The following is a 13,105-nucleotide window of genomic DNA, read 5'->3' as shown; positions in this document are numbered from 1 at the left end:
CAGGCAGCAGCTCCTCCACCTGATTGAAATTAAGGTGTCATGGTTACAGTTTCAAGAAGGCAGCAAGAGGAAGAACCGTGGGGAATTAAATAACACCGTGAATTGGTTTAATTACAGTACCTGAAAGGATCTCATGTTATTGAGTCTTGCTTTTCCTGTTATTTTGTGGCACTGATTAGTTGCAGGGTTCTGCTGTGCAGCTTGCAACAGCGTATCGCTCAGATAATGCTATCTGTAATTCTCCATAGCATGCCATAACGCTTTAGAAAGTGTAGCATTTGGAGTATTAGTCGATATACTTCACAGGGAACGTTTTTTCTAGAAGAGAGGAAGACAAATCATAAACTGCAATCGCCAGCACTGGAATTGTGAATACTATCTGTAGCTAACAGAGGGGGTTTTATGTCTAAAAATGTAATTCAGAACCCTTACGAATAAAAAAAGGAAATTATTTGCTGGAATTGTGATGCCCTAAACCAATACTGTTAAACACTAACAAATTCATTGCTCTGCAGACTAACACTTGCAAAAACCCCAAACACATATATCCTGATTATTGAATGGTTTTATTATCTCTCCTAATGTAGAAATATATGAAAAAATTAAGATGAAACACTCACTGGTCTATGTCTGTGATATACTTTCAGTTCTGAGGACATAGGATGAGGTGAATAATTAAGGTATAAATTACAGAATCTTTATCTCCGTGGCTTAATATGCCACATGCACTTCTGAAAACCTTTACAAATTTTCAGTTTTATCAATGCTCATTAAACTACTAGGCTCTTTTTTTCTATAGTCTCTTTCCCATCATTGCTGATTACCAAGGTATTGTGTAAACAGAAGCCTTCTCCTTTGTAACCAACATCCTTCTCCTGCCAGATTCATTCAATGATGCCACAATTCAGTGTTTGTGACATCACAATAGCTTCCATGGTGACTAATTGTGCTGTCAAACTCTGGTGTGTGACATCTCTGAATGAATCGGGCAGGAGGCTGATTAGGAAATCAAAAGCTTCTGTTTACACACAAATAACTTGGTAATTAACAATGATGGGAAAAGAGCAAGATACTTATCGGGCTGCATTTATATACATGGGGACCTGCCTGCCTTGGACCTCTGTTTCAAACTGAAGCACAAAGCGATCCCCCAGAGAAGTGGGGTGTGTAGGATGGGGCTTCAGCAGCCACCAAACTTCGTTCCACAAGGGCTGCTCCAGGGCTGTCCCCTGTAGGCAACGCAGTACATCTGTGAGAGAAGTAATGCAACCTTTGGGGGTGTAAAGACAACAAAGAAAAAATATTTAAAGAATCAAAAAAATATAATTATACAGATTTCACATATTTGAAAGGATGAGGACAGAAAAGGGAATAAATGAGTTCATTTAACAGGAGACAAAATCATCCAGTTTCTTGAATCTGGGGTCTAAAGTATACACTGCGACATATTCAATAAACTTCAAATATCAACTTTCATGCTTCCACCAGTTTTGGATGCAGTTGGAATTTTTTTATTATTTGTCTGCTTATTTCTAGCTTCTCTGTAGCTTAAATGCTTTCCTGTATTTTGGAGACTGTCAGATCAATGTAGTAATCTATCTGCAACCTGGGTGAAGTTATCATCAGGTGTCTGATGTCCCATATTTGTTCCTCTAGATATAAGATTGCTAGTATAAGTATGAAACAATGGTGAATAAATACTTAGTGTGAAAAGAAATATGGTTTAAGAGCAGTCAGAATTCTGTGTTTCCAGAAGACATTATTTCTTATACAATACATCCTTGCTGACTTAATGCTGTAGGTGGTAGTCTTGAAGCCTACCAAAAGAGAGGAGTTCCTTCATTTAGTTCGCTATCTTTTTTTTTTCCCTCCCCATATTTTGCCTAATAGTACTTTCCAAAAGAGCTGGGTTCCAGAAACAGTTCATTGTATTACTATTGGGCAGACTGAGGACAAGATCAAATTTTTGAAGCCAGCTGCATATTTATCATTGCATTGGTCTTTGAGGTCCCACTTTGTAAGGAACCCTCACCTCGCTGTTCACAAGCATAGCCAAGTTAATTCCAAATAACATGTGTGCTTGCACATAACTTTAATCAGCTATTTGACTGCACAAAGTATTTGTGTTCTCACTGTAGGCAGTGGTGGGACAATTTGCCATCAGACTTTCTTGATTTGACATTTGAAAGTGGTTCCTGCTGCACCATACCACTAATATCTAAAGCACGTTGTGGTCAATATTTACACAGTCTATGAAATTTGAATCAGTCCCATTATTTCATTTGCTACTGTAAGTATACCTAACCTGTTCATAAAATGTGGTATTCTCCCTGTGTTCTATTCCATGCTTAACTATCATCCATTTAGGATGGGGACAGAGATCTCTGTATTGGACATTAGCACAAATAATAATGGTGAAGACATTCACATGATAGTATGTGTCTGGACACTGAAACCATCCCTCCCTACCTACACGCTTCATTTTTCCAGCTCCAGAATTGACTGTACATCTTACTTAAATACAGTTGAAGCAGGAAAGAACGTAGCAGGGCTCTGAAATATGGGAGGGTTAGAAGAAAGCATTGCTGCAGTTTTGTACATAGATTTTCTTGTTTACGTGCATTGACTTCCCTTAATACGAGTGAATTAAAAGTGGAACAGATAAACACAGCGCTTGCTAAAATGCAAAGGTAGGGTGGGCTATTTCATACAGGGGTCCACCTGTCATTTGTAGTGATTCTCTAATTGGGAATTTTGGGCCATGCCCTGTGAGTTGTTCCTGATGGAATCCAGCTCCTTTTCCCACCTTGTATCACTGCTACAGTTCTGTAGAAGTTCTGATAATACAGATTAACTTGGGCGGGGTGGGGGGAAAGTTTGTTCCAGGAAGTCTGTAGAGGAGACTGAGTGGGGCCTATCAGATAAACTGAAAGGACACATTTCTGGTCACTTCAACAGCAATGCCACTTGAAGACAGACTGACCTATTGAACTGAACAGGCTGACATCTGTGCTTCTAGTGTTGTAGCAGGAAGCTCAAAGCAGGACTGAGGCTGAGTTTCTCATGTGTCAAGTTCATCCCATTTGTACCAACCAAGTGCAAATTACCAAGGACTTCCCAAGTGTACAACTTCCATGAAGTAATAGCAAACTGACCAGGACTAGCTTCCTTTTTTTACATGCACGTGCTGTGAAATGCTGCACCTTTTCTCCAAGGTGGCTTTGACCATCAAAATGAAAATATAAACATTAAATCAGTGGGAGTATCACCACAGAATCTCAAAAGGGTCTTGATGTAGTAACAGAATACATCTAGGTCAGTGGTCTAAAGCATCTAAGAAACAGACACCGAGTATATTTACAGAAACTAAACATTGAAATACAAAACCAATTGACAAATGTTCATCTATACTTGATTTCCTCAGAACAAACAGTTTGTCCCTGACAAGCGAAGACCACAACTTTGGGTGGTGGCAGAAGCAGACAGTAACAGGATATGTGGTCTTTCGGGGTTCATACTGCGATGAAGTTTCATACCAATGTAATTAGATGTTTTTTGGAGGAAGCATAATTTAAAAAATAGGCCCTTCACCCTATGTGTCCTCATCACAATGTGGAGGAGATTTGACTTCACCAGTTGCTTAAAAAACATGATAGTAGCAACAGATCAGCAATACCTGAAACTTTAACTGCAAAGCCCCTAGATAATGTGTAAGTTTAGGTGATGAATGCTGAGGTGGTGCAAAATGTCCTTTATTAACAGCCACCCGCAGCAGTATTGTTGTGGACATTAGTCAAAGAACTACCCCTTCAAAATGGTGTTATGCCTGATGCACTAAGAAACAGCTCTTCATTTGACAGCAGCCCACTATGGAAGTTTTTCAATGCTAACCCCTTTGAAAATGTAATCTATAGCAAGGCTGGACATTGCAAATGCACAGTAAATGCTGAAGTTGTCAATGAGCTGGTGATGACTGGCAACCTAAGTGCAGGTGAAAAAGGTGATAGATGATGGGATCATTCCATCATAGGTTAAATTTTCAATAAAAGACATCACATAATCTGCTGAGTTCAGTAATTCAAGTGATATTCCAGAGCTTGCTCTTTTTGAGGTGCCGTTGACTGCTTGCTTTCTCCTGAAAACACCCCAAGAGAACTTGGGTGGCACCCTGGTATTTCTTACCGTAGAAATACAAGGATTGCAGAAACACAAAGTGGGGAAGGGACTCCCCAAACTTCTTTGGTCAGCAAGTCACAGGCTTTTTGTTTAAAGTTATGTTTTTAATTTTGTATTATGTAAGTCATGAAAGCACTGACTAGTTAAAACTTTTAAAAAATACCTAAATATTTTCTCAGAAAGTTCTGAAGACTTGTCAAGATAATGAGTTCATTAAGTAGTGCACACTTAGCCAGTTGCCTGCTTTCGAGTTACTGCTTTCAGTGAATTGGGTTTGTTAAGCTATCTGTTCATGCTTTGATGTCCCATTCTTTTGACCAGAGAAGTGGTGGTTATGGGGAGTTACCTTGTAACCAAATCTAGAGCAGAAAATTGCCCTGTCATGTGTACAAAACATTTGTCTCTGTCAGTATTCCTGTAAAGTAGATCCTGTGACCTCTTTCATAATAAACCCCATTGTCTAGCATCTACAATGAAGGCCTGAAGTTCACCTTGAAATGAACTGGTTTTATAGAGTGCGATCAAATACAACACTGTATTTCAGTAATAGTTCAAGACCTAACAGTGGCCTTTCTGTAACTTTTTTCCCCCTTAAACCTGTCCACCTTTCCAGTTCTACAGTATACAACCAGTGCCAAAAGCAGAGGTTTGTCTGTATTATTGTAGCTACTGTACACAAAAAAAAATCTATTCCTGTCTCAAAAGTCTGTGCTTATGAAGCCTTGATGTAAGAATTTCTTGAAGAACACTGCCTTATAATGTTAAACTTTGTAATACATTACAAAGTAAGGTATTGCCTCATGGCAGTATGGTTTGAAAATTATAATGTGTTTTGCTAATTTCTTAAAAGGTAATGTAATGACACTGGGTTGTTTTACTTCTGTTCTTAGTTGGTCTCATTCCTTCTGTTGGTTGGCTGTGTGTTAACATCATGTTCTTTTTCCACAGAGAGGTGCTTGGAAGATCATGAGCTCATAGTTCAAGTTGAGTCCACTATGGGAAGTGAAAGTAAATTTTTGTTCAGGAAGAATTACGCAAAATACGAATTTTTCAAAAATCCCATGGTGAGTCTCATTACTTAGTTGTTTACACCACAGAGGGGTGGATTGCAATAACATTGCTGGGCACTGTTATGTCTTAAACATCTATTATTAAAAAAAATAGGCAACCAACTAACAGAATTCTTTCCAAAGAAATTTTAACCAATGTTTAAATTCCTTGTACTCTCCTCCCAGCCTAAAAACCTCAAGTGTTTTCAAGTTACCAAATATACTGGTTTCAAAATGTCTGTAGTTATGTTGGAGAGTGACCAAGACAGGGAAATCTCTATAGGTTTAAGAAAAACAACCAGAAATACAATTTACTCATTATCTTCAAAGTTACTTGATTCGAAGCAAATTAATCACATAACATGCAGTATCCAAACCTTTTAATTTCTGGCAGTAATAATTAATAAAACACCAAAACCCATCTGGGTAACCCCTAAAGCACTTACTTCATACAAGGAATGTCCAGTTTATCGTTACGTGTATTGAACATTGTTTCACCTGTGGCTGTGCTTTACTGGCATGGTCTGCCTTCTTTACTGACCATAGTAGCTTGCCCTCTCTATGTCCTCATGTATAGCCATGCTTGATAGGTATAGGCCATCGCTATACCTATTCCTGGATTTGTAAGATCTTCAAACATGGTAATTTTAAACTGGTTACAGTGTAACTGCTTATCTGGGGATGATTTTTCACATTTTATCTAAACAATTATGTTGGAGCAGAGTGTTGGCATGAAGCAATGTCAGCTGGTGTAACCCACTGAGATAGCTGAGGAAGGGTAATCCAGAGGTGGTTAGATAAGAACAGATTTTGGGTCAGTCAGGCATTCGTGGTGCAAGAAGAAAAAAAGATGCACGAGGTCACATTTGAACTCACTGCTGAAGTAACTGCAGGTGATAAATTCATTCCTTTCCTCATAGATGCAAGTGCACAGTTGCTGCATCCTTGCACGTGTGCTCACATGTACATTTGTCATCTGCTGGTGCTTGTTTCAGTCTGTGCCTTGACTTACTCTGTGAAACATTTCTGTACATGGAGTGTTCCTAGTTTTTCACTTCTGTTGATCTCACCATCTGATAACCTATGAACATCTGAGCGTTGTACAGAAGTTTGGGTATCAGAGGAGCTAGCACATTGGTTTCATGTGGTATATTTTAATTAATAACAGAGCATGGGAGTAAAACCCAGAATGCTTGGCATTCGGTCCCAGGCTCCTGCAATCACAGAATAAATCATTCTTGTGGTGTAAGAATGCGAAGGCTCCCTATCCGTTGCATTAGCTGTTGCCATATGGCACTGTTTCTACTCAAGAGAGGCTGGTAAATGTTAGTTTTCATAACTCATTGTGCAACTTACCTGGCAGAAGGGTGATTCCTCTTCAGCCCTTCTCTTTATGCCCTAAAGACTGAAATTTATATTGCTTGAAGAGTGACAAATGTTCTAAACTGGAAATGTTTTTGTTGTGATTCATCTTGTTATAATCAGTCATTGTTTTATTTCAGGCATTTCTGTATGTCTCCATGCTTCAAATAATGTTTAAAAACCTCAAGAATGATTTCATGTCATTGCTGTGTATAGTAAATTCAGTGTACCAAATTATACAGGAATTTTGAAGCAGCAGATGAAAGGGGAACTGGAGGAATAAATCTGAAGTCAAGTCATTGATGCAATAAGCAAGGAGTCGCTGCATACTCAACTTGCAGGACTATTCATCCTTTCCTTCCCAAGAAAGTAGAGGCTGTTAGAAATCCCCAAAAGCCCTCAGTAGAAGAGGAAGTGATGGGAAGATGCACTTACGAAATGCTGCATATCAGATATTTTAAAAACCCACAATCTGTCTGCATGGGCATCTGGTGAGCAGAAGGAAGGGAAGAACTGCACTTGAAAAGCCCTAGTATTACTTTCTGTGTCAGGGGATTTCCAATTTGATTTAATAGTGATAGTTCCAAAAAATTAATGACTGAAGAAAATGTCACTAGTTCTCTGTAAGAGTGTTCAAATATAATGTGACTTCCAATTGTCTTCTTTTTGTGTCTAGAATTTCTTTCCAGAACAAATGGTCGCCTGGTGCCAGCAAACGAATGGCAGTATCCCACAGTCACAACTTTTGCAGGTACTGTAAATTATCTGTATGGACAAAGAAAGTTTTGGAACTGGAGGGGAGGGGTTGAGAGGACGGGAGGAAGGGAGGGAGGGAATTCGAAGGTCTGGAAAATAGTCGGTCAGAGAAAGACCAGTGTAGTGAGTTAGCATATGGGGTTAATGTTGAAAATATCTAACAAAGATCTTGCCCAGTGGCATTGAGGTGTAAATTGTAAACACAAAGTATTCATAGCTATGGTCATACATATTTGTTCCATTAATACTCAACTTACTCTGTGGGTATCTGGTTTAGCCACCTAATGTTACTCCCAAACAGTCTTGGCAGATACATTTCTAGAAAAACAAATATACCTTTTATAAAAGGCAGAACAGAAGTACTCTTCTATACTCCACATCACAGCACAGGAGAAAGTGTAAAAATGCAAGTGGATATTAGAAGATGGGTTTGAGATGATGAGAGGTTTTGCTTTTGCTTTTTGTGTCCTATGTTTGTCCCTGGCAAGAATTAACAATAAGGACCAACTTCCCCATGATTCAGCCAACTAGAAGCTCTTTTGTGTAGAAAAATAATGCCCTAAGAAGTAAGTGCAAGTAGAAATTTGTACACAGTATTTGCAAACTAATCCCATTTAAAGCTCCCCCAGTTAAATTGCAGGGGTGTGTTCCTTATGCATATGTGGTGGTAGAGTTGTGCAATCTACGTGGTGGTGGCACGTGTGCTGCATTTATGCTGAAGTTCTGCTGTCACTGTACAGTTTCTTGCTTGCTCATAAAGGAACCGTGGTGGTGGCACAGTTGGTTGGCCTTCAAGGATGATGCTGAAGGGTGGGCTACTTCTCCGATCAGTAACTGTTTCACTTAAATCTCTCAATTTTAGCACTCTAATCTAAGCCCCATAGTGTAAATAATTTTCACTTGTTTTCTTAAACTGTGGACATTCAACTCTGGAGCCAAATTAAAACACAGTTATTAAAAGAGTACTGTACTAAGAACATAAGACCATGATGCCTGGAAGACAGTGCCATGAATAACAGGCAAATTATAAAGCAGAAGCACAAATAGATGAAGAATATATATGTACAAATAGCTGATTTTGGCTTGATTTCTGTCATTTTGCATGTTTGCAAGTATGCACTGACTTTCTGTTTAAAGATGACAAGTTTCTACTAACTTTTAAACCAGTGCACTCATTTTGTCCCTTAACTATATCAAAGTCCACTAAATTTTAGTTCCATATTCACTGACAAAATTTAACACATTAGCATCCACGTTCATCTGGGAAACAAGCAAACAAAAAAATCAAGCCAATTTCTGGAATTATAAATGAAAGTCATGTGCAATGAGGTTGTAATCAGGAACCAAAACTGGCATGGACTGGCATTGCAACAGACTGGTAGGGAGAGAGGTCTTCATACCTTGGACCCATTTTCCCGGTAGTTTAAGTGGAGAATTGAATTTGCTTGTTAATACAAGCAGCAGGACTCCCCAAAAGAGCAAGATGTTCTTGAAGATGGAAAAGTTTTGAGGGTAACTCCAGTGGTAGCAAAAGGAAAACCTTACAACCTCATGAGGTATGAGAGTTTGCTTCTGGGAGGGCTCAGAAAGGTACAGTCCTGGAGAAGCATAAGTCATGGGGGTTAACACAAGAGGGTGGGGGAAAGAGGGTGAGTATATTCTCTCTAGTTCATTGTTTAACCATAAAAAACTATCTTCGTTAAAGTATATCTTTTAAGTACTTCTTTTCTTTTAAAAAACACACAACCATTTTTCAGAATTTCAGTGGCAGTTGTAATTTATTGAAGGTAAACCTCCTGCAGCCTAGTAGTCATTAACCATGTTGCGTGTGAGGCCACCTGAAACACTGAGCAATTCTGCTGGTTTTAATGACACACATAAGAGGGAAGAATATTAAATACCATCTCATGATATCATATACTGCATTAAGAGCAAGTATTTTTAGTCATGACAATAGCATTAAAACCACTGGGATCTGTTTTTCCTAGTCTCAACCTGGCTCAGACATGCAGAAAAGCTTGCCATCTTAGTTTACCTTTGTTTTAGCTGACTGGACAAAAAGAATCTATTCTCCTTTTGGTCTTTCCCTTTCACAGCTGAGAAGTGAATTCATAGTACAAATAGAAAGAAAATTGATTGTTCTTTCCCATTGTGTTAGATGAGATGAGGAGGAGGACTGGAAAAAAATAGGGTTTAATGCAAGTAAGAATTTTGACACAGGGCACTGGTTTTGGTTTTGTTTCCTGTGGGCATTGTCCGCCAAATAAGACCAAAACACAACTTTGAAGAATTGCAGAGACATCTGGACCAACCAGATTCCTGCATTTTTGTTCATACTTGTTGAATTTATTAATTTGGCATTTAACTTACTGATCAAGCCCTCTGTCATTTAAAAATCCGGCCTGTTGTAATAAGGGAGCAATCCATCAGTTCTCCTACATAATTAATGCTTCCTTCCTGTGATACATCACCAATTATTCTGTATGTAGTCCTTCTACTTACGTCAAGAACATAAATGCTTCTGAATCTTGAAGTCTGGTATAACTGCTGGCACTTACTTGACTGCTCTACATTTCATTTTCAGTTAAATACTCTGTGGTCTTTTATACCTCCTGTCCTGGGAAAACTTGAAATCCTGAAATAGGCTCTTCCCTTTCAAAACATTAGGATAAAGATGGAGATTTTGGCCAATGTTTCCAGTTAGACAATTTGCCAGAATTACTGTGACAAGGTATTATTTTAAGAATTAATAAGCTTACTTTCTCTCCCTTCAGGCCAAGTGCAAGATGAATGGGGATACAGAGAAGCGATAGCTTTTTTGAGATTTAAATCTTGATGCAGAGAATAGGAAGGTGTCACTTGCAGGAGGAGATGGCCAGGTAGATGCAATGGGAGGAGCAGGAATATCTATTTCGGTTGTAAATCAGATTAAACATCTAGGTCAGTTAAAGCCTAGCGTGAAACTGCACCTCAAGTCAGCATAGTGATTTGCCATTTTCTTCTCTGTTCTGAAAATACAGTGACAATTTTATAATTCATCCATAGGACACAATGTTCATCTACATTTTCCTCTCCAACAGAACTTTTTAAACTCCAGTAGCTGCCCTGAAATTCAAGGTTTCTTGCATGTGAAAGAGCTGGGTAGGAAATCATGGAAGAAACTGTTTATGTGTTTGAGGAGATCAGGACTTTATTGTTCTACAAAAGGAACTTCAAAGGTAAGATTAAAAAAGAAGTTGCACAGTAGTAGCATGTGAAAGCATTTTCTGCTTTTACAGTGGGTATTTTTTGCTGTTTTTTAAAAATTTCCACACAGTGTTCCCTTTTTTTATTCCATAGAAAAGGATAAGTAAGGCACGATCAAATGAAAGTCAAGCCCTGGGCTCTCAATGCATGAACACAGCCATAGAGTTTCAATATAAAATAAAAACAAACCAGCTAGGCAACATCATTGGGGCCACTAAAGTTGTGCTAACCTTCAGATTTCTCTGAAGCAATGTAATAGGCCAGGCCATTTTTAATGTGATGTGTTTGCACAAGTATTTTGTGAGCTTCTTGTACCAAGCACCTTCAGCTGGTAGGCTGATATTTAGGGGGTGTGTGCCATGTCCACTCGAGGGCTGCCTGGGAGAGGAGCAGCGCTCGTGCACTGCCCTCTGTTGGAAGCTGGGCTTGAGAGACTGCAGAGCTTGCACAACATCTTCCAAAATCTTTCACTTACCTGTGCTAAATCATGTTATTTCCCCAGGAGCCAAGACATTTGCAATTGTTGGCTGACCTAGAAGACAGCAATATCTTCTCATTGATAGCAGGCAAGAAGTTGTACAATGCCCCTGCAGAGTATGGATTTTGTATAAAGGTAAACCTTCTCACTGAATTCTTTCAAAGTTCCAGACGGTGTTGGTAGCTCAGAGTCACCCCAACCCCCAGCTAAATGGGATTTGTATGTACAACTCTGCAAGCCTTTTCTGTCATGAGGACTTGATCTTTAACATCTTTCATTTGGCAGGCATGTCCTGTGAATCTTGTCATCATTTTATGTGACACTTTTAACACTTTATCTGGTGCTCCTTTGGTTTGGGAAATTTTTGTTCAAGAGCAGCTCAGTGCTGAAGCATGGTGTGCTTGTGAGGTGGCCTTGGTTCACCTCACAGATGAAAGCTTTTCCAAGTTCTCTAATTGAATAGAAAAGTTTCTGTGGACAGCAAGCACCAAAACTATATCACAGCGAGCTCTGATGGGGTGCAATTTTACCATTATTGTGGGCCAGAGGTTCGCCTTTATTTAAAGAGGAAGACTGTCTTGGAAAAATGAATATAAGAATAACCAGTTGCCTTTGAAGATTTTTAAAACTGTTGTGCTGAAAGATTCATTTGGAAAGTATTTCAATGCTTTGAAAAGTGTAATTTTCTGAGAAGAAAATAAAGCTGGGAGCTGGTTTTGTGACAGTAGTGAAGCAGTTTCCTTCCTAGCAGCCATTGCAGAGCTAGAAAACAAGGGTTTGCATCAAAGAGACTGGCTGCAGGACAGAACCTGAACTGATGGAAGCAAACTTTCAGTTACCTTCTGTTATGGAAACTTTCATCCTTCATCTCAAATGGGAGTTTATAAAACTTCTCACAGATTTGGAAAAAAAAAAAAAAGATAACAAAACCCAAACCACCAAAAAACCCCCTTCAACTACCACAACCAGCAAAACTAAGTGCCCAGGTCTGGTTTTGAGTTCTCAGCATGGCTTGAGTACCTTGTTCCTATAAACTGCTAGAACTGCACATTATTTCAAATCACAGAATCATAGAATATCCTGAGTTGGAGGGGACCTACAAGGAGCAATGAGCCCAGCTTCTGAAAGTCAGGAGGCACCAACATTTTATCTTGTTGAACCCAGCTGAGAAAGTGGTTTCTTTCAAAGCATGCTCAGCCTCTCCTGAGCTTTAAATTCAGTGTGGTGGGAGCTTTTTCTGGCTAATTCTTTAGACTTGTACTGCACCTTCCTTTTACCCTGCAGTACACTTACAGTGTTGTTGGTTTTCTAATGAATATATCTGACTTCCCTCTACTACTTTAAAGCCAAACAGAGTGAGAAATGAAACTAAGGAACTGCGGTTGTTGTGTGCTGAAGATGAGCAAAGCAGGACGTGCTGGATGACTGCGTTTCGACTCCTCAAGGTATTTAATCTCTTCTAGCTTTGCAAAGCTACACCTATAGTTAAGTGGCATTTGTTATTTTGTTAATGAGAAATTACCTGTATGTTCTTAATTATCATCTGCTCCAAAACAGTATGGATAAGAGAAAAATGCCAAGCAGACCTGTCCCACCTAAGAATTTAAGCACAGGACAGAGATCTATTCCTTCCACATATGAATGAAGTATAATTTTAGATTTGGATCCAAATTTGAGATACGTGAATGAATTTAAAAACCTGCTTAACAAGGTATTTTCAAGTTATCATAAAGCTAATGTTTTCATAATGGTAAGTGGTTCTCTTAGCCAGAACAGAATGCCTTTTGCAATTTTTGTGGTTTTTTTCATTTTTTCTGAAAGTTCTATTAGAAGTAACAAAGATAAGTAACCCTGTGTCTGGGTGAAAGTTACTCATATCTAAGAGCAAACAATGAAATTTCTTGATAATATGATAGGAGGCTTCACTGCTTTTTGAAACAAAATCAGGATGGAGAGAACTGAGGAGAAAGCTGACTATTTTGTGCCCTTTGAACCAGAGAACGTCCTGATCTTCATAGGAAAATGTACATAAATTCTG

At 38.9% G+C, this 13,105-nt stretch overlaps 1 protein-coding gene across 3 annotated transcripts in view; it reads left to right on the top strand.

Moving 5' to 3' along the window:
• The window catches only part of GRB10 (growth factor receptor bound protein 10), a 145,672-nt gene that overhangs the window by 122,137 nt on the left and 10,430 nt on the right, over positions 1-13,105 (top strand). For all 3 annotated transcript variants that reach the window (XM_082295568.1, XM_082295569.1, XM_082295567.1), the window contains 5 exons: positions 5,125-5,240; positions 7,264-7,338; positions 10,424-10,561; positions 11,092-11,202; positions 12,414-12,512. In XM_082295568.1, coding sequence (XP_082151694.1) covers positions 5,125-5,240; positions 7,264-7,338; positions 10,424-10,561; positions 11,092-11,202; positions 12,414-12,512 — 539 coding nt within the window. The remainder of the gene's footprint in view (positions 1-5,124; positions 5,241-7,263; positions 7,339-10,423; positions 10,562-11,091; positions 11,203-12,413; positions 12,513-13,105) is intronic.

Source organism: Coloeus monedula (genome assembly GCF_965178545.1).
Source record: "Coloeus monedula genome assembly, chromosome: 1".
In the NCBI taxonomy this organism is placed as follows: domain Eukaryota; kingdom Metazoa; phylum Chordata; class Aves; order Passeriformes; family Corvidae; genus Coloeus; species Coloeus monedula.
The sequence above is the reverse complement of the archived record's forward strand: the minus strand, read 5'-3'. Positions and strand labels throughout refer to the sequence as shown.